At 36.8% G+C, this 25,722-nt stretch overlaps 1 protein-coding gene across 1 annotated transcript in view; it reads right to left on the reverse strand.

Moving 5' to 3' along the window:
• Positions 1-25,722, reverse strand: part of TBC1D15 (TBC1 domain family member 15) — a 35,769-nt gene that overhangs the window by 9,069 nt on the left and 978 nt on the right. The window contains exons 2-11 of the mRNA XM_058023364.1: positions 15,628-15,726; positions 15,312-15,386; positions 14,445-14,583; positions 12,439-12,649; positions 8,272-8,371; positions 7,072-7,269; positions 5,480-5,608; positions 3,876-3,979; positions 3,511-3,605; positions 1,992-2,108 (exon numbers count right to left, since the gene is read on the reverse strand). Of these exons, the coding sequence (XP_057879347.1) occupies positions 1,992-2,108; positions 3,511-3,605; positions 3,876-3,979; positions 5,480-5,608; positions 7,072-7,269; positions 8,272-8,371; positions 12,439-12,649; positions 14,445-14,583; positions 15,312-15,386; positions 15,628-15,726 (1,267 nt within the window). The remainder of the gene's footprint in view (positions 1-1,991; positions 2,109-3,510; positions 3,606-3,875; positions 3,980-5,479; positions 5,609-7,071; positions 7,270-8,271; positions 8,372-12,438; positions 12,650-14,444; positions 14,584-15,311; positions 15,387-15,627; positions 15,727-25,722) is intronic.

The following is a 25,722-nucleotide window of genomic DNA, read 5'->3' on the forward strand; positions in this document are numbered from 1 at the left end:
GTCTAGATCTGATTCAAGGACGTGCTTTTATGTTTTGTGCCTAGAACTGGTGAATAAAGTTCATACCACCTAAAAAGTACTCACACGATTTCAAGAAAAGCTTTCATTTAACTGGAGAACGAAATGCCCACTAAAGCATATCATTTTTACAAACAGCTATACAATTTTAGTTGTACAAAAAAAGTTTTTCAAATTTTTAGGCTTTAAATAGTTCTTCCAGCTTTCTTGTTTGTAATTGACAGTCCATTTAAGTAGAGCATAATGATTTCTACAGGTAATTTTTTCCCCTTCTTCCCAACTCTTCCAATTACCACTGATGCTAGTGTTAGCTTATCTATTGCCCCATTGCTGCTGACCTCCCTCAATAAGAGAACACAATTAATGTGTGTATCTATCATCAATGATTGGTTCAACATAACATTTCTCAGTTGGCTGACTTTATTTCTTAATGATTTAATTATAACTCTGTAACTGAAAAGAGGTTTAGAGTCAGTAACTGAAAATATGGAGCAGGTGTGAAAAGAAAAATAGAATAAGCAATAACAAACAGGTAAATAATTAAAAGATCAAAAGAAAAAAGATTTGTTCCCACATATTAAATACTACAGCTAGCCAAGAATAAATGCAGAGAAAATTCTAAGACACTTTAAAAGTCCATTTAATGATAAAGCAAATTTCATTAATGCAGACTTAAGGAATTAATTGAGAAAAATATTCTATTAACAGCTGTTCTGTCCCCTCCCCTATATGGCAGCTTGTGGCATTATTCAGACCCCTCTAAAGCTGCTGTCAAAAGATTAAGAGCAGCACTGCACCAATGTGTTGAAGCCTTGGACAGTTACTATGTCAAATTTACTGTATTTCCATTATTCCTGCTTGTTTATAAAACAAAAGACTTATGCAGCATGCACATTTAGGCCATCTCAACCATGTTTTTAACAGAGTGGGTGGTGAATCTGGTTTACGGTCACCTATAATGTCACTGTGCATTAATGACTGTTGAAATGTGGAAAGAGATGAAACAGAGCTACATGTTTTAACTATCAGTTTCAATTTTCTCTTTTTTCAAGCCAAAGATCAAGACTCTCTTTCAGAGAGAATGAAAACTGACAAGAACTACAGCCCTGCAGCATGTTTACTACAGGTTAAAATTTTAATCTTACGTTTCGTTTTCAAAATCTGGCACAAAGTGGGCTTTTAGAATCCCAAAACTTTTCTGATACAGAGTACGCAAAAAACCTCCGAAGTATACAAGAGCCAAATGTCATGCCAGGGGTGAAGGGGGTACCAACTGCAAGTATCTTTTCCCTCCCTCCCAAGATAACAAGAAACCAAGACTTAGCCATCACATTAACAGTGCAATTAAAGAAAGATGTTATATGCTTTTCTCTCTGCAGCAGATGCATGCACTAAAATGTAATTTTTGACAGACTGCTAAGTGCACTTCTCAAGAACCAGCTTTTAAAATATTCACAAGAACACCATGTTTACAAACAGCTGGTTCAGCACGCTGAGCTTTAATTACAGCAGTGGCAGCTGGCTTATCATTTTTATGATATTATCAGTCTTAAAAACATATATAACACTCAAGCTCCAAAGACCCAAACCCATTTAAAACTCTGAAAAGCAAGACTGCTTCAATTCTTTTTAAAAAGTTAAGTCACAAAAAACTAAACCACAAAAACCCCAAAAACAACAAAAGAGCCCCAAAACAGTAGGTCTGTGGTGAAGACAAACTACCACTTAATTTCCAATCCCACCACAATTGATGAGTTCAGATGCCTAAGACAGACACCAAATTGAAAAGAGAAAGAAAAATTGAACAAAGTTATCTACATTATTGAACACTACAAACTATTAAATCTTTTTTAAAACATGTACAAAAAGCACCACAATCAATACAAGTTCAATTCTATTAACAGGACTTTGCATAAGCAAAGCTGCATATCACAAGCCAAGAAGGCTTTTACATTCAGAGGGACACAACTTACCTAAGTCAAAGTCATACATGCAATAGGTCATCAAAATATCATGAAGTAAAATCAGTCCTGGATTATCTTCACCTTCATAGAACTTATTTGTTCGATCTGTCCTGTTAACATCTTTTTCTAAGAAAACAGTCCAGATTTAAAAACACTTTCAAAACCAGTTGTACAAAAACAGCATCAAATTAATTCAGAATATCTAAGCTGATGATTTCTTCCTCAAACACTGTTGCAAAGCTTTGAAGTGTTTAGGCATAATTGAATGTCATTTCAAAATAAAGAATGTTTTAAAATATATAAAATCCTTCCTATCTCCAATGAAAGTATTTGCTTACAAACAAATTTTAAAGCTTTCTGCCTCTTCTTTGATAATACATTTTATGGAAAAAATCCTGATTATAATTCAGCAAAAATGTTTTAGATTTAAGAGGATTAAAAACAATTTTATGTGAGCTAACTCTACAATGCCATTTATGAATACTGATGCGACACAGCATAATCCATAGCTGGAAAGTTCCCACATGATCATCTCAAAGACACTGTGACAGTTCATAACAGCATTTTATAAATACTGTGTAACAAGCTCCTGTAACTCAGAGCAGATGAAACTGCCTCTTTCATCAGGTAGTTTTGATGTCTGAAACACACCAAGCACACAGCATACTCCATAATAAGGTTATAATAACATTCAAGACCAATATATTTTGAAATTTTGCAAAATTTTTGAATGCAATTTGATAAAAGGAGTATTTTGTAGATTTTAATCTATTTTACTACATAACTCTAATACTGCCACATACATTTCAAATACTTAAAAATTAAAATAATTGTCTCAACAGAAACAAACACCTGGCCTTTTTTAAACTCAGAATACATTCTGTTATCATTCTCTAAAAATATAGTTTATTAGTCTACCAAGAAAAAGACTACTTTGACCCTTTCAGCTTGCTTGTTGAATAACTGCCTGAAATAAGTTTAGTCTTTCTCTCAGAATAACAAAGAAATCTTGGCCTGACTCCTGAAAAAATATTTAGTAATCCACAACACTGGTGCCCAAATCTCACTACCAAAGAGAAATGAGAATACAAACTGCTAATACTCAACATAATTTGATGAAATTTTTAGAAGTAGGTGTAAAACCCCAGAAATGAGAATCCACATACACAAATCCCTATAAGAAATTATAAAATATCAACAGACACATTTTCACATTCTTATTGTATGTCCTTATTTTAACAACATTTCCAGCAGAAACACATTATGATATAACACAAAATGAAGAGTCTTTTGTTATTGCGTAAAGTAAGTTTAAAAATCCAGCCAAAAATCAGTTTGTAACACTAATACGTAAAGCTCTGAGTCACTCTACTTGAGAAAGTTTTAATATTAAGTATATAACCAAGTTTAGACACCTCTGAAAAGAGTAACATTTCATTTTTAGTGCCTCTTCATGCAGGCTCTTCAATTTCACATAAGCTTTTAAAAGTGTGTGTGCATTTAGGTATGTGTCTAAACATGAATTTACCTATAAGACTCCGGTAATCTCTTAATCTTGAGTTTCGCTTTTCCTGTTCCTCACTGACAGATTTCCACTGCAGTTTCATCCTGAAATATTCATCCCTGAAGAAGAACGACAATTTAGAAACCAAACATCCACATTTCCTTTTTTTTAATTTAAGCATTCATTCATTCCATGTCTTCTTTGAGATAAATGGAATAACAACACTGTTTATGTAATGTTTTTAGTAAAACAATTTTTAAGAAAATGTCACAGGTTCTTGCATTCAACAGTTTTAGCAGCTGTCTTTCAAACGGCTTTCTACATCACTATGTCTTAAAAAAGATGCACCTTTAAAATTTCTTTTGTAAGAAAAAAGTCACTGTACTCACGTTTTCCTTTTTTGCAGATTTGCTCTCTCTTCTTTAGTGCTATTCCAAGGAAAATATCCCAAAAGAAATTTCCATGCCTCTTTTCTTAAAGTATGGCAGAGACCCTAGGGAAAAATGGGTATGATGCATCAACAAAACTACTATCATACTGTCAGGAAACATTCCTAGATTGATATAACACTTCCCAAAGTAGCAACTTCAAGTTGGTTTCTTTTTACATTGTAGCCAAGTCTCATGTGCTACCTAGATCTCACACTGGGAGGAAGCAGGAGGAAAAGAGAATGACTAAACAGAATACTGTGGAAGCACTGGATCCACACTTAGGTAAGAAAAGAAACTTTAGAAAATAATTTTCTTCCTATATTTTTGCTTCACTGCTAAAAATAAAGAACTTACAAGGCATCACAAACTTTAAGAAGTAAAAAAAGTACCTATAAAAATGTGTAAAAATATAATGCTGGTTCTGGTCACAGTTGCCAAATTTCTGGTCTTGCCATAAAGTGACCTTGAGGACTAGGACCTCCATTTATTTTTTTTAAACAAATATTTTCATCTCACAAGACATAGCCAACCTTCAATTAATCTTTCAGTCAAAAATACTAGTATCCATTCAAAAAGCCTGCTTGTCAGAAATATTCCCAAGTAATGCTCAACATTTTTAGATGACAAAAATATATGGAGCTGAGTCATATCCTGGTGTCATCAAGAGTTTCTTGTAACTCCTGTAGTACAGTCATAAGAATAAGAAACTTTTGCTATGAGAGTCCCCACTTTGGGGATCTTGAGTCATAAATAAAATAGAGGACTCAGTCCCCTGGTAATGGGCAGAGATTGACAGGAAAGTGGGCTACAGAAGAAAAGGTTTGTAGTAATTTTCATGATTGTGAAAGGGTCCTTAATTGAGCACATCAGGCACAAAAACATTAAGGAACAGTGCTATCATACTCTACTTCTGCTTGCACTAAGAAACATACATCAGCAGTCACAAAATGAATGCATGAAGGCAGCTGCATTCCCACCAAAATATAGAAATACTGAAGTAACATTAGGCAGAAAAACTACAGGACAAAATTAGTTTTCAATATTTCCATCCCTGAGACTAAATTCACATTCATATTGCAAAACCCCTCAGTTCAAATAAAAATACCAGCAAAAGTATTTAGCACTGCTCTGCTAAACAGGGTCAAATCCCAGCAAACAGCTGGGCAAAACCAGAAGCTTCTGCTAGAGAAGGATTGGAAAAAACATGGTAAGAGAAAAGAATAAACCAAATATCCTAACACTGAAATACTGGTCTTTTCCTGAAAGTCACTTTCATTTGTTTTATCACTTAAGCTTCTGTATTTCCAACTCATTTCCTTTAGTCAGCCACAACAAGATCTCTGTCCTTGTAGAGCACTTCATATAGCTGCAAGACTGCTGAGGGATTTGACTGGCATGAAACCATGCTTTATGAAGTCTCCCAATAAAGACAGTCTGGGTCATGCTCAAAGTTCTGCATGAAACAATACAAGTTAATGAAAACAGCATATCCACAGTTTGGGAAGGAAAGAAAAAGCCAGAATCAAGCCACAGGTCTTGCTGAATTTAGAAAAACTAGTTACCCCTTTGAATATCAATCGTTTTATGTAGTCAACATCTAAAATTCTTCCTTCAGAGTCCATATTCTTAGCCCATTCTTCAGCTGACACAGGCTCTCTTCTACTAACTTCAGGCTGTTTCCCTAGGTCGATCTGAAACACACACAAAGGCCTTATATGAATCCCAATGAAGTGCTTCAGTAGTTGCAAACAACTGCACAAATGGTACTAAGCCTGCCAGTTTCTAACAGTCAGTGCAATTACATTTCCACATGCACATACCTCAGCAGCTCTAAGGATCTAAGGCTGCATCCACGTGAGCAAGCAGAGTGGGCCAACACAAGCAGATCTTTAGAGTAAGGCACTCAGTGCTGAGGACCTGACTATACATGTTAATATTTCAGATTTTGGAGGATGTATGTGTGTTTTAAATAACCTTCTAATTCCACAAACACCTCTGAGCTAGCACCCCATGAACTAATGCAACACAGCAAACAAGGACAATTGGGAGCTTCACCTCAAAAACACATTCCTGATACACGAGTGCTTCTTACAAGAGACCTGACAACCAGATTGGGTTTAGAGATGCTATCCCTACATAGACTGCACAATGTGACTGGAAAGATCAGTTTTAGTACACAGCCTCTTAAAAATACCAAGGATGTATGAACTTTCAGAATTTATAACACCCATGAAAAGTTTCAGTTTGTGCTTAGTCTCTCAGTTCCAAAATTCCATGTACAAGAGAATTCAGCAGAAAGCAAATTGTTACTTTCTAAAAACATTTTTATGATAGGAACCCTCAAATCAATTTGTATTTCAACTCTTTATAAGTCCAAGGCATTTGTCAGATTAAGACATATAGGTCAATGTCAATTTCCATATATAGCATTGGTTACACTTTTTCTCATTGACAAATTAAGTGCTAGGCAGCAGCTTCTTAGAATTATATTGTTATGCAGCTACTGCTGAGATATTAACACTAGCTTGAACTCAAAAAATCCCCCATATAAAACAGTTTAATGTTTTAAAAATATGAAAGCTTCTCAAATAATAATCACAAGCATTTAAAAATAAACCTTTTCCATATATCTGTAAAAGACTCCAAAAGGTGTCCACAGTGATTCATGATCCAATTATAAGTTCATTCTAGCTTTCATTCAAATCATGCATATATCTGTAATTTAAACACCCTAGACATTAATCATCCAATTAAATTTTTTTTTTTAATCTCAAAAGAAACTGAGATGTTAGGAGCGATTAGCCAAGAAAGTTGGTTATTAACCTGCATGCTCCAATTTTACTTAACGGAGCTCTAATTGACCTCAGAGGAAACACTGAACATAAAATCAGTCACCTTTTAAGGTAGTGCCTCTAACATAACTATAGTCACCATTTCATTAATTACAAACTTCCCTTCAAAGAAAACTCGCATTTGCAGGCATAAAAATGAAATATTCAAAAGTAACTGATGATGATCTTAACTCCTGAGAATAAATGGTAATATGCCACAAGTGCATAAACAGTATAACTCATCATGCTTCAAGTCCTACCATTCTTTTAAAGGAGCGCATAAAAACAAACAGTGCATCCATATCATTAATTTACAGACTCACTCGTGTAATGACTTCAAATCCTGGCTCTTCCTGCTGATTTATCTTCAGCCCTGGAATGGTGTCATTGAAAAAGTCTGCCATTTCTGATGGTGGTCGCCTCTGATTTGACTGATCGCTTGCACGTAAAGTACCAACGATATAGTTTGTGACTTTGGAAAATTTTCCCATTGTGACTACGTATGGATCTTTCTTCCATTTCTGTTAGAACATGGAAAACAAGAAAAACACAAACATCTGTGTTTATAATATATTTGTTTTATATATATACATATACTTGTAATTCTTGTACTCAAAGAAAAACATCAGGAAAGGTACTGTAGATCTCAAAATTATTTAAGTTTCATGTATTGGTAGTAATACAGAACAGTCATCACATGATCAAAAAACACATCTTAAGTATGAAGATAATACTGCTAATTGATTTGAAAGATTGGATAGCAGTGTTCTCAGTAAGCCTGACCTACACGTAGAAGTGGATCAGATCCACTGTTTGCTGTCAGTGATTCATGGCACAAAACAGTAACCTTACACCCAATTTCTCCATCCTCACAGAAAAAAACAGTCTGAACAATCATGTACTCTGCTAGGAATTTCACACAAATTTTTATTTGACAACTAAATCCAGAAACTAACGCAATTAATTAATGAAGAATTTCTTTAATTCAACACATCAGTGGATCAACCCTCTGGCCTCATTTTAGTCACCCAGGTTTTGCTCCTGACTTTCACAAGTCCATAAGCTCCACCAAATGATAAGCCACTGTAGTATTAAAAAACCCCATATTTTTAGCCAACACTGTCCTCTTTGCTGCTGTATTTCCATTATCTCTTCAAAAGCCTCAGAAAATATCAATGAAAAGAATACTTGGTCAAGGAAAACTTAGAAAATTATCATTAATATGTTGTGATAACTCCTAAAGTATTTCCTTTCCTCACTAATACTAAGGCAAATGTCTGAATCACAGAGAACATGAACTTGAATAGGTTTGAAATAACACCACAGGAAAGTTAAGAAGTTATTACATCACAGAAAACAACATACAATTAAGTGTACTTTCTATAGTAAGCATTTGGTTTAGGATATAGTTAATGCTTCTACAATGGCATTAAATCATTACTCAGCAAATGTTCCTGTGACATGGAAGGGTGCATTTTTTCAATACATGTCTTCAGAATAAAAAATGTGAAGATAATACATACTTGTAATAAGCCATATGATGGTTCATCAAAGAGATTTTCAAAAGACTGAGACAGTGACTTCTGAGTCTTCACAAGAAGAACCCGTTCATCATGTGGAGATCTGCAATAAAATTTAAAAAGGGTGTCTGGGTGCAAATGTTTTTTTCTGTTAAGTCCTCAGAACATTTACTGGTTTTATGAAGTCACATTTCAGGCTTTGTGCAAAAAATAAAAGATTTTTTATTATGCAAGATCATTCATATGATGCAAGATCAGTCCTTGGCACAAGGTAGACATCTAACTCTACATAAAACAGAACCTTCATGTTTCAAAAGATTGTGTTATTTTCATATTAATTCTGAATTGTACTTTTTCATTCCCTGAAAAATGAAGCTTTAGAAAACCTTTTGAGAAATTACTCTGGAAGATAACTCCATTTACATGTATGTAGGTGACAAAATTTTCTTCAGTACATTTTTCTAGTTTTGACAATGGACAAAAAAATGTGACACAGGAAATGTAGTGAGACACAGCCACAACCAGCCTCAACACAATATATGCTGAAACTCCCTTAACATAATAGAGGAAGTGAAAAGAGCCTATGTCACCCATACAGTTAAGGAATTCTTTCTACCAGTCACTAAATCTTACATTGTAGCACCCTGTAAAACATTACATTAAGGAATACAAAGTGCTTTTCAATGTATGAAAGTACATCAACAAATTTCTAATCAATAGTACTACAAGAGATCCTGTCAGAATAATTCTAAGATTCATACTGATAGGAGCTTAAAAGACACCAGAGCCACTGTACTGCAAAACAGAACCATCTCAGTACAGCCCTGCAAATATATTTATGTGTAGACTCCAGAAGCCTAATGAATACAAACCTGACTTGGTCTAACTCACTGTATTTGTACACTCCTGCTCAACACATTTGCTACTCAATAGGGTTCCACAGGCAGATGAAAATAGTGAACAACAAAGGCACTGAAACCATGCTGCTCCCAGTAATGAATCTGTTCTTTTGCTCTAACGCCTACTCCCCCTGCAACATCCCATTTTGCCCCCTACTTCAGCACAGGCACCCCATTACTTCCTTAAGCAGCTGCTGAATCACCAATTTACTGCTCAGTAGGTGACAGAAGAGAGAACAGCTCAGAAAGCAGGCTGACATTCAAGCCTCAGAGTTTGTATCCAGGCAAGAGAAAGCCAAGCACTTTGCCAACTGACCCTAATCCATTGCACAGACTTACATTTATAAAATACCTCTCTATTGCTCTCTCACAAAGTTTAAATCCGCTATTTCTAGTTTTTGAAAGAAAAATTACTTTTCTTTTTATTAGCACCTGCATCATCTGCCATGTTATTAAAGTCAAAGATAAGAAATTTAATAAGCCTTATCTCTTTCCCATTCCAACAGGACAGGACACTGTAAACACTGACGGATATGAAATGCAACAAGAGATCTTCTTTTGAGACAGCCAGACCTCACAGTCATAGTTCTGAGGCACCAACAGTTAATGAAACTCAACTGGCTTTTTCTAAAGAGCAGCACAGGGGCAAAGGCTGAGTCATGCATTATGTTTCTCTTAACTAAAAGAATTAAAACTTTGTACCACACCTCCCTTTTAATTAAACACACTTTCTGGACAGTCAGGGGGACTGATATGTAATTTTTGAACATTACCTGATGTGTATCAACACATTAGGTAATGTTCAAAAATTTGTGAGCTACACATTTTCTGAAACTTCCTCATAGTCCTGTGACTTAGAAAGTGTCATCTGTGCACATGATATTTTCTCAATATTAGACTAGTGTAATTAAACTAGAAGGCACCTAATCCTAAGGACAACAAAGTACAACTATTTTGTATAAATTTAGCTGCTTCATGCTGATTTCAGCAATGACGTGGTATTTATAAAGAATGGTGTTAGAGAAGAACAAAATCTTTTGAGGTAATAGGAACATAAAAAATGCCAATAACATAAAGATAATATATACATAAGCTAAAACTTCTGCCTTAATATCAATATCAATATCCCATGTTTATGAAATACAAGTTGTGATAACAAGTAATTACACTGACAAATATTTGCTTGTGGCATCCAGACAGCTGAGTAAACATCTTTTACTAAATGAGGTTGTGAGCTGAGATACATTATGTACTAAAGAATGAATAACCATTAGGAAAAACAGAAACATACAGATTGACTCTGTCATTTCCATGGACTCTGTCATTTCCTTGGATGGCCTATTTGTTCTTTTCTCTTTCCTTAGAAAAAAATAATGGTCATAATTCATGACCAAGCAACAGAAGAGAATTTGGTGACAGAAGACATCTTAACTGAATAAGAAAACTAAAACTCGATATTCCTGCTCAGGTCAATGCTTAAGGCCATCCAAACTGAATTTCTGTAGCTATCATCGCTTTTTATTTCAAAGTTCCTGAAGTATCTGCTCTTGCATTCGTTAATGCTTACAACTGTTCAAGGTGGCAATACAATACAGCAGTACAGCTCATCCTCCAAGCTTGAACATCATCTCAAGTTTTGCTGTTTTATCCTAGAAATCAGTTAGAAAATTTCAAATATGTTGCTGCAGTCCACAGGTAACAGATTACATAGATCTGATATAAAGCTTTCTGTAACTCACCATAGAACACAGTCTTTTCCAGAGTTTGCTACATCAGTTGCTCATAAAAACCTGCTCCAGTTTACCAGCAGCTAGTCAGAAGGTATCCACAAATAACTAAACACAGTATGTTCAAAAAGGAACAGTTTCCTTGGGGAAAAAGGAAGAGAGTGGGATGGCAGGACAACAATGTTTCCCTATTCCTGCAGAGGCTGGGAAATTATGAAACTAAATGAGGATGTTTAAGGAAGGGAACCTAGAGGAAAAAAACCTTCAGGATTTAAGATGATGTTTTGATTCAGGATTTTCTTATCTATAGTTTTACAGAGAATATTCCTATTTACAAGTTCATCTTGTCCCCCTACTAGCCCCTCCTTTGCTCTTCCTGACTTTTCCCTTTACAAAGCTCACATATAATGCTACAGCCAGTGGCATTCCACCAACTGGACACACTGACCATGCTACCTTCTCCAAGCAGCTGAAAATTTCTGATTATCACAAAGCCTCTCACAAATCAATTCCATAAATATACAACCACTCACGTCCTACTGACTTGCTCTCCAGCAAAATTTTCCTTAGTATTACTCAGCATCAGCCTGCTTTAGTTGTTGAAGGCATCTCTGGCCCCAGTAATGTAAGAAGAGCCCTCTGTAAGAATTCCTACAGCCATTTCACTATCCACCTTCAAATCTGTCATCACACTATTATGCTGCAAGTCACAACAGCAAAACACTTTTGAAAACAGATTACATGCTACACTAATATTACAGCTGTTATAGGTATCACGTTATAGCACATTTTTTTCTTCATATTCTATCTAACCTTATTTACCTGTTGGCTGCTTCAACTATATTTATGCCTACATGAGCGCAGAAAATTTTATTTTATTCTACACTCATGCATGCTGATCAAAAAGGCTATCCTAGTAAAAACCTTGGGAGGTAGCACAATATAACTACATAACAACACCAAATTATTTAACAGAACGATAGGATCTTAACTATATTTACACTCAGATAGTGGATTTGTGTGGTAAAGATCAAGAGTGAAAAGTGAAACACTGACCCGGCAAGAAATTACAAGGGAACAGAACTGTGGGAGAAAACATTTATATACTAATTCATTTAGCTGACAGTACTGTAAGTTACCTTGCACATTCACATTAATACTCGTGCATATTTTGCACAAAGGAGAGCATCTCAAATTGCAACACAAATTATCCCATTTTATAGGAGTAGCTCATGAAGGATTTAACTTTTACACTGCATGTTCGTAACAAGCCTCTGCATCCACTAGAGGGAGCAACTGAGGCATTCGGAGCTAGTAACACTTCAGATTCTAAAATACTTCATAAATCAATCCAATAATTTTTAAACTTCAGGTTACATCCCAAATGCATATGTGAAACCACAGTTTCAGTCATGTTGAAAACTATTTCTACTAATAAAAAGGAATGGAATAACAATCAGGAAGTATTACTCTGAAATTCATTACGTGGTTTAAGTAAACCAATAATCTGTATTTTACAGAACTAAGAGTTGTCTGATACTTACTCATTCAGTGCAACATGCTTTTCAAGACATTTAATCAATGATTTGCTATCTCCATGATGAAAGTGAAGAGCTGGAAGTTTCACATCATCCTTCAGACAGAACACCAAATAAGACCATCCCATGCCTTCTTTGTTTTGTTTGATTGATTTCAGATCTGTCAAACTGAACAGGAACGACCACTTGCTTTCTCTGTTTGCATGAGTTGTAGCATCTTAAAAACAAAATTAGCACATTATTTCAGTTTGACTTTCAGTGTTAGCAACTATAAATACATGATATCTGTCACTGTTCCTAAAAAACAAACTCAAAACATAAACACCAGCATTGGCTCTAATAATAAAATACACACTGTAACTACTATTTCTGCATTTTCCTTTGAGCCTCCTTGTCTTCTATGGACTTGTAAAACAATGACCAAGTCCATCAGGCTACTCCTCTAAAACTGTACCTACAGTTTATAGAAAAAGGTTTTTCACCCAGAGGATGGTTGGGCACCGGAACAAGCTCCCAGGGAAGTTTAATGTTTAAGTTTAAGCATTAAACTTAACAAAAGTTCAAGAAGCATTTTTGACAACACTCTCAGGTACATGGTGGGATTCTTGGGGTTGGCCTGTGCAGGGCCAAGAGCTGGACTTTAATGATCCAGTGGGTTACCTGCAACTCAAGATACTCTCTGATCCTACAACAGAAGTGATCAAGCAGTTAAATGTACATCTGCTGTATCAAATTCCAGCAGTAAGCTAAATCCAACCTGCACCTCCACCAGGTAGGGCTACTTACCCAAACTAAACATCATATGTGCTACAATCCTGTAACCTATATATTACCCACAGTTACTAGCCACATGCCATGTAAGGCTACTGCTGAAGTAAGGGTAAAGGATTTGGAAATCTCCCCCTCTCCTCTACCTCCCCTACCCCCTTTCCTCCAGTAGTGTGCAAACTTGCATACATGCTGTGCAAAACTCCATATGTTCAAGGAGAAGGGATTAAAGTGTACTTTACCAGAGGGCACAAAATTGCCAGCATGTCCAGAAGGAATTTGGGACACCCCCTGGCCTGCTCCCATCAAATTACGGCAATTGGAAATAAGCAAGAAGTGGCAAAGAGCATAATCAAAGTAATCCTCAGTGACAGTCACTATGGATGAAGGCATGCCCTGCTGACTGGAGATGAAAATTCAATACAAACTAGTGATGTGATAAACCATATTTACCCAACAGAGATGCTCTGTGTGTGTGTATGTGTGTGTATATATAAAAGCCAAGGACTGTGTTTTACTCAAAAGCATTCATAATCTGACATCCAAACCCTGTAGATGACAGATATGACATTTAAAACCATTATAAAGATGGTAAAACAAGCACAATAATCCCCAGTTACAGGATGTGAAATACTACATGGAAAACAAGTATTATTAAAGAAGAAACACTATGTGAGAATCAGAGAAAAAAGATTACTCAAGAATCACTGTTCTTTCATCACAACTTGTTTTTCAACATCTCTACTGAGACACTATAACAAAAATGTTGTAGCTATAGAATTATTTTGCCCACGTAAAAAAGACCATATTAAAGACCCATGAATGTCATAACTGCACATTCCATCTCCCCCTGCTGCTGCAGTATGGAAAGGCATTTGAGTAGCAAAGCACTTATTTTTCCATTTTCATTTCTATCATGACACCTACTTTGAATTCTACTTGTTTTAAAGAATGCAAGTGCAGATAAAACTGCTACTACATCTAATGATGAAGCAAGAAGTTAGATTTAATGTTCTTTTTCAATACAATTCTCTACCAAATTAAGGAAAAAAACAGAGGCAGATGACAGCTATTCCACTTGTGAACTTTTTTCCACACCCAGAGATTCATCTCTTACCACAAATGAATCTCAGCCTTTCAAAAGGGCTATTCTTAAAGGCAAATCTTTAGTTACAAGTTACCATCATGGAAGAAAACCAAAACACTGTACACACAAAAAAACCCTCCATATTGTTTTTAAGTACCTCCATTTGAATGAGGTTTCTTCTTAAAAGAGACTGTGGTGACCATGTCCCATTCTGCTTCATAACTACTCGGACGATCTGCTCCTCGGGAACATTTTTCCTTCGGAGTTTGAGTCCACTCCACAACAGAACTGGAATCCTGAGATAAAACAACAAAAGCAACTATCAAAAAACACAAGACATGAAAATTGAACTGGTTTCTCTGATTCAACCTGAAGAATCACCATCTCTATTTTACAGATTAAAAGAAAATGTATTGAAATCCTCAGAAACATAATACAGTTCAACACAGGAAATTTGGACTTATGACTAAGACTATGTGGTTTTACTTAGTAAATTCCAACATCCTAAAATATCTTTGCCTCTCTTGCAGACTTTATGAGCATAACAAATTATTCATTTAAGTGTAAAACTTCAATCTTTTTAGTCACATACTCTTAATACTGATTAAATACCACATATCACTGCATCTTGGAACCCCCACAGACTTCTATTTTTATTTTGCATTAGAACAGCACCTCTCACTTTTGTGTCTAACTATGAAGAGTGAATCACCAAACTACAACACAGTAGATGCAGAGGGACTGGTGACTGTGATATATTTACACTCATTTGGTCTTCACTATTCATAGCTAGTCCTCTACTATTTTATTTGTGAACCAAGTAAAAACTAAACAGTCAACCTACACATGTATTCTAATAACCTGAACTGGCCTGCAGTCTGCAAATAAGATTCCTACATATAGCTATTACAACCAATAATAAATAAGCTTTGCTTCCAGTTATGAAATCACCTATACATTAGTTAACACAAAATAAAATCCCTAGAGAAACATAATGAAGAACACTGATAGCTAACAAACAAACCTTTCCAGCACAGAGGATATTAGAAGTATCCAGAGTCTCATCCAGTGGTCTCCAGTCCACTACCACTTCACTTTCCTACAATACAAATCACAAAAAATTCAACGCTACACAGCAAAGTATTTATTGCCATATATAGTCACCGTGTGTCTACGTTAGAATTTACATATACATAGAAATGATGACAATGTCAAACACAATGTGATGTTTGTTCATGTACAAAATCCTACACTTTAAAAAGGCATTTAAGATTTGCCAAACTTGTTATATGTGTTTTGCCAACAAATACAACAGTTCATTAAGTGTATTATGTACATACCTTTTCTATGACACGCAGTATTCCTGCTATCAAGTTGTCCTGGTCATCATTTTTTCCACAGGAGGAGTGAATGAAAACTCCTTCTTGCTCATATACAACCTATAACAAAATGAGTAATGAAATTTAAAAAACAATGTTTTAAAATCCTTTAAATTTTTTATCCCCCTATGGTACTCATTATCATTTTGACTCGCTGAGAGAAGTTGAAATAAACACTTCTATCTTGTTAGGGATTTTGTTACAAAGAGTCCAAGATCCCCGTCTTTCACTTACCTAAATCAAGAAACAATAAACTGATCAAACTTACTCTCTAAGCAACATACTGACTAGTACTACTTTGTTAAAACACCACAAGAAAATGTATTCAATACCTAATTATTTTTAAATCAGCAGGTACAGGTTCAGTGAAAGTCCTATACAGTTTTTAAAACATTAAAAGGCTTTCTTATATAGCCTGCCTTTCTGTCACCTGCCATTAAGCATGTTGAAATTATAAAACTAATTTAAATTAGTGCAAAATACTGTAAAAATATGAACTCCAGAGAAATAAAAAAATATACCCTGAAATTAAATTCAGGGCCAGTGGCAAAGATTCTATCTGAAAGGCAGAATATGTAACAGTTGGATAAGAAGGGCTTGTAGGAGTGCACATGGCCCACATAACTTTTGCATTCAAGCATTTGCAAAACCCTTCACAGTATTCTGATCATGCTCTCAAAAAAAAAAATTAAAAGAAAATCAAAGAACCCTTGGCTGTCAAAATTTAGCAGCCTTTTGAAAGCTACATACACATACTCTTAAAAGCTCTATAATGACTGTAAATGGGTCCTATTTTACACAGGTCTAAGAGTGAAAAGTCCCTTCAATTTTATGAAAGTGAAATAAATCAAACAGTAACAGTAATTGTTTGAGAACCATTTTCATTTTCACACCAAACTGCAAACACTGCCTTAAGAAACATATTTTTAAAGGCAAAGCTGAGAAATTTTTAACTATTCAGAGACTGATAAAGTATTTCTTTGGTTCTAAAATAACAGGAGCTATTTTTCTCATTTATCCGCTTTCTAAAATCATGACACTTGTAGTCAGGCCAGTAAACTAAAAGGTTAGTTTTGCCTGTCTGTTTCAAAAGGTGAGGTGTGCAAGCTTAACTAGCTAGATGAGAAAACATGGCTTAAAAAGAGCCATAAAATTTACCTAATTCATCCTTTCTGTTTTAGTTTTGCTGCAATTTTTCTACCTTTAACACAAGCAAGAAATTTCAGAAGTGCTCTGGTTAAGCAGAAATATCACTTGGAAGAAATCTCTAAAGGTCACTTAGCACATCTCCTGCTTGAAGGACTACTAACATCATTGCCTTTCAAATATTGGAAGTCTTCCTTCCTGTTCTCCATTACAGTTTTTTTCTCTTTTCTATCAAAAAACCCCACCCTAATTACTGTCCAACACGATACTAAAGAAATAACCAGAATTCTGCAAAGAATTAAACAAAATGCAGATCATCACTGGTGCAATTATCTGTTTTCAAATTCAGTTCTGTTCAAACAAGGCAACCTCGATGTTTATTTAAATTTTACCTTCTGGCTATTTGGACCCGATCTATCATGAAAACTAGTCAGAAATATGAATCAGTCATCAACCCTTTGGACAGCTGCTCCAGAAAGAAAAAATAAAATCTATTTGTATCAGAGTTATACTGGTAGAAGTGCACTTCTGCCAAAAATGTATCATAAAGTATACCTTCTCAGTCTAGAAGGTATGCCATCTAATAACTGGTTTTATTATTCTTCTGTCCATTAATCTCTCAGAAGGACAAATGCTTCCTTTTATGGAAAAAGAAAATGTGTTTCTAATGCTACAGTTGTCATGCAACTGAAAAATCTTACACTGCTCTTTGTAACAGCTCCAGCCCCCTGTGCCATGCTCCACCAAAAAACCCAAAGCACACGCTCAGAACTTCAGAGAGTGTCTGTAAAACAGAGGACTGGTCACAAAGCACCTTATTCCCCTCATACTGTTATTTAAGAGAAAATCTTCTACAAGTTTGAAAGGCCAGAAGGCCAAGCTGCTGAGATTCTTCTTTTCCAATCACAAGTATGATGTACTTACTGACTTTTTCCAACTGCAAACTAGAACTGTAACTAATTTGAAGGAAGAGATAACATTATTGTACAAAAGAGTATCTAGACGTTTTTTCAGTTAATCCCTCTGCAAAACATTTTGGGAGTTACCATATTGAATTCTTCAAAATCCTGAGCCACTCTATTCAGCACTACTTTGTAAGGTAACTCCATAAATGCATTTGAACAAACTGAGTTTGGGAATGTAATTCTATAGTGGTAGCACCTGAAAATTAGCTACATTGAGTGGCTATATTTCACACAGTGTTCTTAGCAAGCTGAAAATTCAAAAATGCTATTAAGTATTCTTACAGTACTTTACAGTGAAACACAGTTTGTTACAGATTTTTGTTTTCTGGTACTGCAACACTGACAAGCTATTCAAAATCAATTTAAAGAAGAGAAGTAATGTTAATCTACACGTACAAGTAATTAGTACTAAGGAAAGTATCAAACTGAAAGACAGTATACCAATAGCTAGATTTGACTAAAACCCCATCCACCAGCAGACAACCACTACTACACTTAGCAGCTCAATCTCACACACCATGTAGCCTACAAAGGTTTTTGCCCAGGGCCTCTGCAGCCCAATGCTCAGGGAAACGCCTGGTGAGTCAGCACACGTGGACCTCTTAAGCATTCAGGAAAACAGATTTCAAAAGTAAATAATGGCTTCACACACTGACTCTTGCCTAAGCAGTAGGTTACTGCAGAACATGCAAAAAGGCAGCAGATGCTAGAGGATTACCTGAAGCATCAGTAAAAATATCAGCAACTTGTGTAAGGTCTGCATGCAACAACTGCATAGTGAGATCCTGCTACGTATGGAGAGAACAGAAGGAACTATATGCAGGCAGGGCAAGATAATGAGACTGATGCCCCTCATTAGCTGTTGAAGTAACTATAACCCCTCCAAACCCAACCCAAATCCGCTTCGGTACTACCCGTCAATGCCCTCGGCGCAGGAAAGCAACCTAAACTCTGTGAAATCTTGATAATCTTTAGCCTTTAGTGAACTAGGAAGGCCTCATTACCCACTGTGTGAAAGAATTCAAGAGTTTTAAAGAATATTATCTGCTCAGTTAGTCCATTATGCTTTTTGTATTACAAGACAGGAAAACACACTGCTGGCTCACCTTGGTTTTGCAATATTTATTATTTTACATATGGGCTCCTCCATATTTCACATGGGCTCCTTTACAGAGGTAAGAAGAAGGTGGAGACAAGCTCAATCTTTTGGTTTGTTTTCATATGATTAGAGCCATCACTCTTTGCCTAAATCTACACAAAATCACTAAGCCCATCATCATAAAAAAAAAGACAAGTTGATGTTAATAAGTGCATACCACAGGTCACTAGATAAGTTGACATGTCCCTAGGATTCCCCAGAATTACAGCCCTTCCACCCATGCAGCTAATAAGAATTCTGTGTTCTGCAGTCCATCCACTGGTCCCTGAAACAGAACCTCAGGGAAGAAAAGCTGCTTGTGTTGCTCAGATGCTCGAGGCCAAAAGAGCTGTCCACCAATGACAGACCTCACTACAGATTTAAACAGTGATTGTTCTGTTCTCTTCTGTACCTGTTTGCAAACACCTACTGAACTGCCCACAGAGAAGCATATGTCACAGGTTTAGATGTTATTACCTACATGAAAGCCAGACTCTGTTGGTTCCACAACAAAAACACAAGTGAAAAAAAGAAGAGTGCTTATCAAAAGCACACACCAATGCAACCAAAGCAAATGAAGATGTAATGTGACAGGAGCTGAACAACTTTGAAAATAACTTGATTTCAAACAAATTTTAATTATATCTTGTGGCTATACACTGAAATTACTGAAAGATTTTCAGACATTTTACTAGCTTAAAGCTAGTTCTGTGCAGACCAGATTTATCCATCCTTGGTATCCTTAAGTTCCTAGAATACTTCAAATCATAAGCATTACTTTAGGCAACTTAAGACTGTAAAAGCATTCAGCTGGCAACTTTTTTTCTCTAAGAAAATCATGGAGACAGTAGGAAAAAAGTTAGTATGATTTAAGTATCACTTTTTAATAATCCTAAAGTTTCAAGTTTGAAATAAGATGTACCCGAGAAGCTTATGAGCATAAGTCTTTCCTGCTTATCAAGCAGTCCATGCTGGCAGCGTACAAGCACAATTCACAGCATATTTATTTGTCCAGTTCTACTGAATGAAAACTACACCCATTGCCTGTCTGTTTCAGAATCCCACCAAAAGCTGAAAGTTGATGCAAGTTTCCAAATGCTAGTGAGCCACTTTGACCTGATTCTTTTTTTCCATGGGTGCTACAGAGGTTAAAGGCAAATTCACAATTCATCTGATCAGTCATTGAAAGCACTGTTCCACACAGAGACAACAGCTATTCCAACTCGTATCCTGAGTGAGGGTCTATAGAAACAGGGAACCACAGCAGAAAATTCAGGAAAGCTGCACAAAGCAATAGCTGCCTACCCACCTACTATTAAAAAAAAACAGATGGAAGCAGCAGGATGTAGGCTCAGTTTACATGTCATGGCATATGCTAGTTAAGGTTCTGGAAAACTCTTCAAGTATTTATAGTCTGTGTCCAGCAAAAAATAGGTTTCTGAAGTCCCACCATTGCCCCAGTAACATTTTCTGAGAAATAAATGGTATCATTCTTAATAACATAAGGACACAGCATGGACAATGCATATCTCCATATTTTTTTTGCTCTCTTTACACTGAGCAGCAAACAGGTCTGTAGCATTTTTATTGCTAAAAACCTGTATGAGCAGAAGGCCTTGGGATGCTACAGCACCACCAACAATATGAGAGAATACAAGCAAAGCCTTGTGATTCAATGCTTGCCATTTGATAGCAATTTACAGCCCTGTGCTACCCGCTAGTGAAAGACGACAACATTGCACCCTAAGACAATGAAGTACAGACAACAAATAAAAGGAGAGCTAAGATCTGGGGCTGCCACAGAACAGGATGGTCCTGCCATCCTCACCCATGTATTTTCCACCCTGCCTGTGCTGAGCACCTAAGTATTGGCTGTCACCACGTGTACTGATTGTTGTATCTCCTGTTCCTAGGTCTGTAACATGCCAACAACCTGTCAAACACAGAACAGTTGACAGAAAGCAGAAGCTGCAACTCTCCCAGCCAGTTTGTCCCATGTTTCAGACACTTCATATTCTCACCCTGTGTTCTTGGAGAGTGTGTTCCACTCACTCCCCTTTTCTGCCACCAAGTACAGCTCAAGGCCAGCACTGCTCTGCCAAAATGCCATCCAGCATCTCATAACAGACACAGTTTGAAGCTCTTACATAGTCAATGAGCCACTGCTCTGGAGTAACTAATTATGGCACAGTGTAAATACTGGTATTAACAACTTTTCAATAGCAGTTACTTCATTTTTTGCCTCATGTTAGGGAATCAGGTGGAGGACCTCACCAGGGGCTCAACAGCTGAAACGCAAATGGGAATGCTCATAGAAAGTGACTGAGCAGAAAAGTCTGAATGTTCTGCAAACTTCAAATTAAGGAAAAATGGCTCTGTCCACAAACATCAACAACAGATACAGCAGCTGTGCAGCTCCTTATTTTCAGATTCTGATGGAAAGAAAACAAACAAAAAATGTTACACTGTAAGGAAACAATTACAGGCCAATAAAATTAATTCAATTCAGAGAATGGTTGGCCTAAGTGACCTCACACCCACAAAAGAAAGCATCTTAGTTTAGAACTGTGCATTAAGTAAAAAGAAATATAATTCAATATAAATTATATTATATTTAATATAATATAATTATACTGCTTGAATTTCCATCTTCCTCTTTGGAATAGCTGATGTTTGCCCAAAGCTTACTCACATATCCACTGCTAAGGTGTCACTGGGCAGAGTGAGGTACCTGCTGCATGTGGAGTCTGTTTCCAAGGACTAGGTGCCAACACATTAGAGTGTCCCACAAAGCATCAAGCCAACATTAACTTGGTCAACATACTCTTCTGCACCACAGAAGACATGCTACAATATCTGGCATTCAGCTTGTAATAAAATGCAAATCACAGAATGGTTTGCATTGGAACAGACCCTAAAGATCACGTAGCTGCAAGACCCCCACAATGGGCAGGCAACATTCCACTAGACCAGGTCACTCACAGGCCCATCCAGCCTGGTCTTGAGCACCTCCAGAGACAGGGAGCAGGCAACTCTCTGGGCAATCTGCTTCAGGGTCTCACCACACTCAGAGCAAAGAACTTCTTCCTGATACCCAATGTAAACCTATGCTCCCCCTTCAGCTGAAGGCTATGACCCCTCACCTATCAGTACATTCCTCTGGAAAAAATCCCTCTCCAGCTCTCTTGTAAGCCCCCTTTATGTACTGGAGGGTGCTCCAGGGTGTCCCTGGAGCCTCCTCTTCTCCAGACTGAAAAACCCCCACTCTCTCAGCCTTCCTTCATAGGAGAGGTGCTCCAGCTCTCTGACCATCTTCATAGCCCTCTTTATTACACTGGATCTATGCCTATGGTGGGGACTCCAGAGATGGACACAGCGTCCACGTGGTGTCCTATGAGGGCACAGGAGAGGGGGAAAATCCTCTCCCACGATCTGCTGACCACACTGCCTTTGATGTGGCCCAAAATACAGTTGGCCGAGCTGCAGGTGGACATTTGAGTGATACTGAGCTCTTCACCCGCAAACACCCTCACGTTTTTCTCCCTGAGCTCATCTCAATCCATTCTCCACCCAGACTGTACTTGTGCTTGGGACTGCCCCACATTTGGCCTTGTTGAATCTTGCATGCCTTTTGTTTGCTGAGCCTGTGGCTCAACTTTTTTCCCAAGAAAGTAAAATTTCACACCTGCTAGTCTTAAAGATGCCCAATTTCTGAGTAGGGAAGGGGTGGTGAGGGACAGAACCCCACAAATGTTGCTCATGTTGTGACAAATACAAGAAAGCTCTCAACACCAGTAACTACATAAGAAAAGTCTCCTGCTTGACCACACTACATATTCCAAGCTCTGCCTCGTGCTCTGAAGATTTCTTGAACCACAAGTATTTCTGCTACTCAAGCAACAACAGCAGGGTATCAGTGAAAATATAAGTCTGTTCAGGGTACTGAGAGAGCAAGAGCTTCAGGTAGTAACCCACAGGTCCCATTGTAAGCACTTCTGCAAAGAGAAATCCTTAATGAATAGAAAAAAGAAAGAAAATATAGAAATTTCAGAAATATCACTGAACTGCTATACATTCAAGCATAATAAAGCCTTAAATAAATTGAAGAGAGATAGTCTTCTGTTCACAAAGAAAACCCACAAAGTACAGTATAATAAAAAAGAATTATGATTGTATTCATTGTAAATTATAAAGGCTGAAAAAGATATAACAAATGTTTAAATCAAATGTTTAATAAAGTGGCACAACAATGCACAGTACAGGAGTTTTGTGCACTCACATTTAACTAGTAGAAGGTGGAGCAAGACATTGCCTATCCCACAGAATAGATATATACACCTAAAATAACTCACTGTGTCTTTGTCAGCAAAATACCTAAAAGATGCAAAGTTAGTTTGAACATACCAAATTTAAAAAAAAAAAACAAAAACAAAAAAAACTTCCACAGTAAACACAAATCCCCTCCCCAAACATACAGCACTAACACCACTATTTAGCAATAGCTGCAGTGCTCCTTGGACACTTCTAGTTGCTGAACTGGCCAGACATCTGAGCTTAGAGATAAAGCTCAGATGTTTGGCCAGTTAACACTCTGAAACTTTAACTCCAAGAGCAAGAGCACAAGCAAGTGAAAAATAACTTATCTGACAGCCCATGTGTCAATTGGTAACCTGAGAAAGATTTAATAGCCCATGTGCTGAAGATACTCTGAACTCCAAGAACATTAAAAAAGTATCATTACTGTCTTTAGATCAGCTGCAATAGTCAGCTGTATACTGACAGACTGAAAGTGAAGCTTGCACTTCTCCCCATACACAACTTTTTAGCTCATTTTCTGACGTGGTTTTCTGTTATAAGGGTGAATCCAGAATAGGTTCTCTGAATACAATAAACTGCCATTTGCTAAGCAACAAAAAGAGAGAAAATGTACCTGTTTTCATAAAGTATAATATATAAATATACCTGTTTGCATAAAGCCAAAAGCTCTGAAAACAAATGACCTTATTACCAAGTTACTTCCAGAAAAAAACTGGCAACTCTAAGAAAGGGCAAAAAACTGAAGTTCACACTGTTCTAGGGCAGACAGTCATTTATAAAGAATGAGTCATGACTCCAGAATTCAACAGCAGTAACTTTTCCTGAACAGAGTTAACTATCCATATAGAGAAAAACACTGATAAGAACCTCATGAGAAGTTCCAGCAAGAAAAAAAAAAATCACAGGACAAAAGTCCAAGTAAAGTAGTACATGAGATAATCACATTTATAATTCATATCCCGTTATTGTATGGAGCAGAAACCAGAGACTACATGAAACAGCAGGATTCTGAAGCCACTGATATTAATAAGGTCTGGGAAAGAAAATTAAAAATAAAAACAAACAAAACAAAAAACAAACAAAAGCCCCCCACAAAAGCCCAAAAAATAGAGAAGAGAAAGGCAAACAGGGTAAAAATGCAATAGAAACCACAATCTTTTTTGCTGAAACAAGTTTTTGTGAAAGCTGAAACAATGCAGGTTATCCCAGCTGCTTAATCCACTGGCATGAGCTTTCCATGGGAACCACTTTGTGTAATATTTAGCAGAAAAGAGCACATTCATTAAAATACATTACTTTCATGTGATAAGATCTGCCACATGAGAATAAAGTACTCCACAAACTAATGCCTACTAATCCTTCAGAAGGCCACCACCTGAAACACCCCATTACAACATATTGCAGAGTCAGAAGGAACACTGCAGTTAACTTATGACATCCACAGCTTGTGCAGACACTGACGTGCAAAAGGCCTGAAGTGAGAATCCTGGGTCTGTACCAACCCACACTGCATTTATTCTACCTGGAGTGAAATTTCATTAGTTTGTAAGCCCTCCCAAAATCCTGCAGCCACTCAAAGGAACAATTTGTGGTCCAATGTGCTCCCAACAGAAAACTAACCCAGACAAAAGTAAGCACAGTTGTATGTATTATTTCAGCTTGCTACGTCTAATTACTGCAACAGTGCAACACACAGGTGGGGAAATACAGAGAAGGATGGAACTGCTCCTGAGAGCAGTGAAACGTCAAACCAGCCCAGCCACTTCATGAAATTTGAGAAAACACAACTGTCATTTTTCCTCTGTGTTAAAAGAGACACAGCAAAGAATGTTACTGAATTAGAGTTGCATTAACAAATTGCTTTAGGACTGTGGACGTGGCATAACTAAAACAGTTTTGCAACATCTTGGAGATTTAATCTCAGGCAAACATGGCTCTTGGAAAGGAACAATGAATACACAGCAAATTTATAAACAACTGATCCACAATCATTCTAGCATCTCATATAATCCATCACAATACAGCTGCTTTCACGAGAGACATCCTGAAGAAGATCCTGATAAAAGCCTAAGTGGAAAACCAAAAACAACCTGAAAAATTAAAATATTTAAATATTTACCAGAAAAATTAAAATATTTCCCTTCATCCAATAAACTTCTGTATTGATATTAAAATGGGTACAACTAAAAAAGGAACTTTTCTGTATACATAAAAAGTGGATGTGCATAGCTAGAAACAGCTGGGAGAACACTACGGCTATCTTTATATTTACACACCTAACAGCAGTAAAGAACATTTTTAAAAAAAATCGAGCTGCACAAATTGCCTGCTCCAACAATTCTGGTTGAAACGGATCTGCTTTCAACACCCGGACGGAATTTTGGTGCTATAGCGAAGGGCACTCCTCAGCACCCGCGGGGAAGCGCAGACGTGGCTAATTACGGGTGTGCTCTTGCGCCGAGATCAGCGTGAACTGAAACCATCATCTTC

The sequence above is a fragment of the Melospiza georgiana genome, chromosome 4 (assembly GCF_028018845.1).
Source record: "Melospiza georgiana isolate bMelGeo1 chromosome 4, bMelGeo1.pri, whole genome shotgun sequence".
Taxonomy (NCBI): Eukaryota; Metazoa; Chordata; class Aves; order Passeriformes; family Passerellidae; genus Melospiza; species Melospiza georgiana.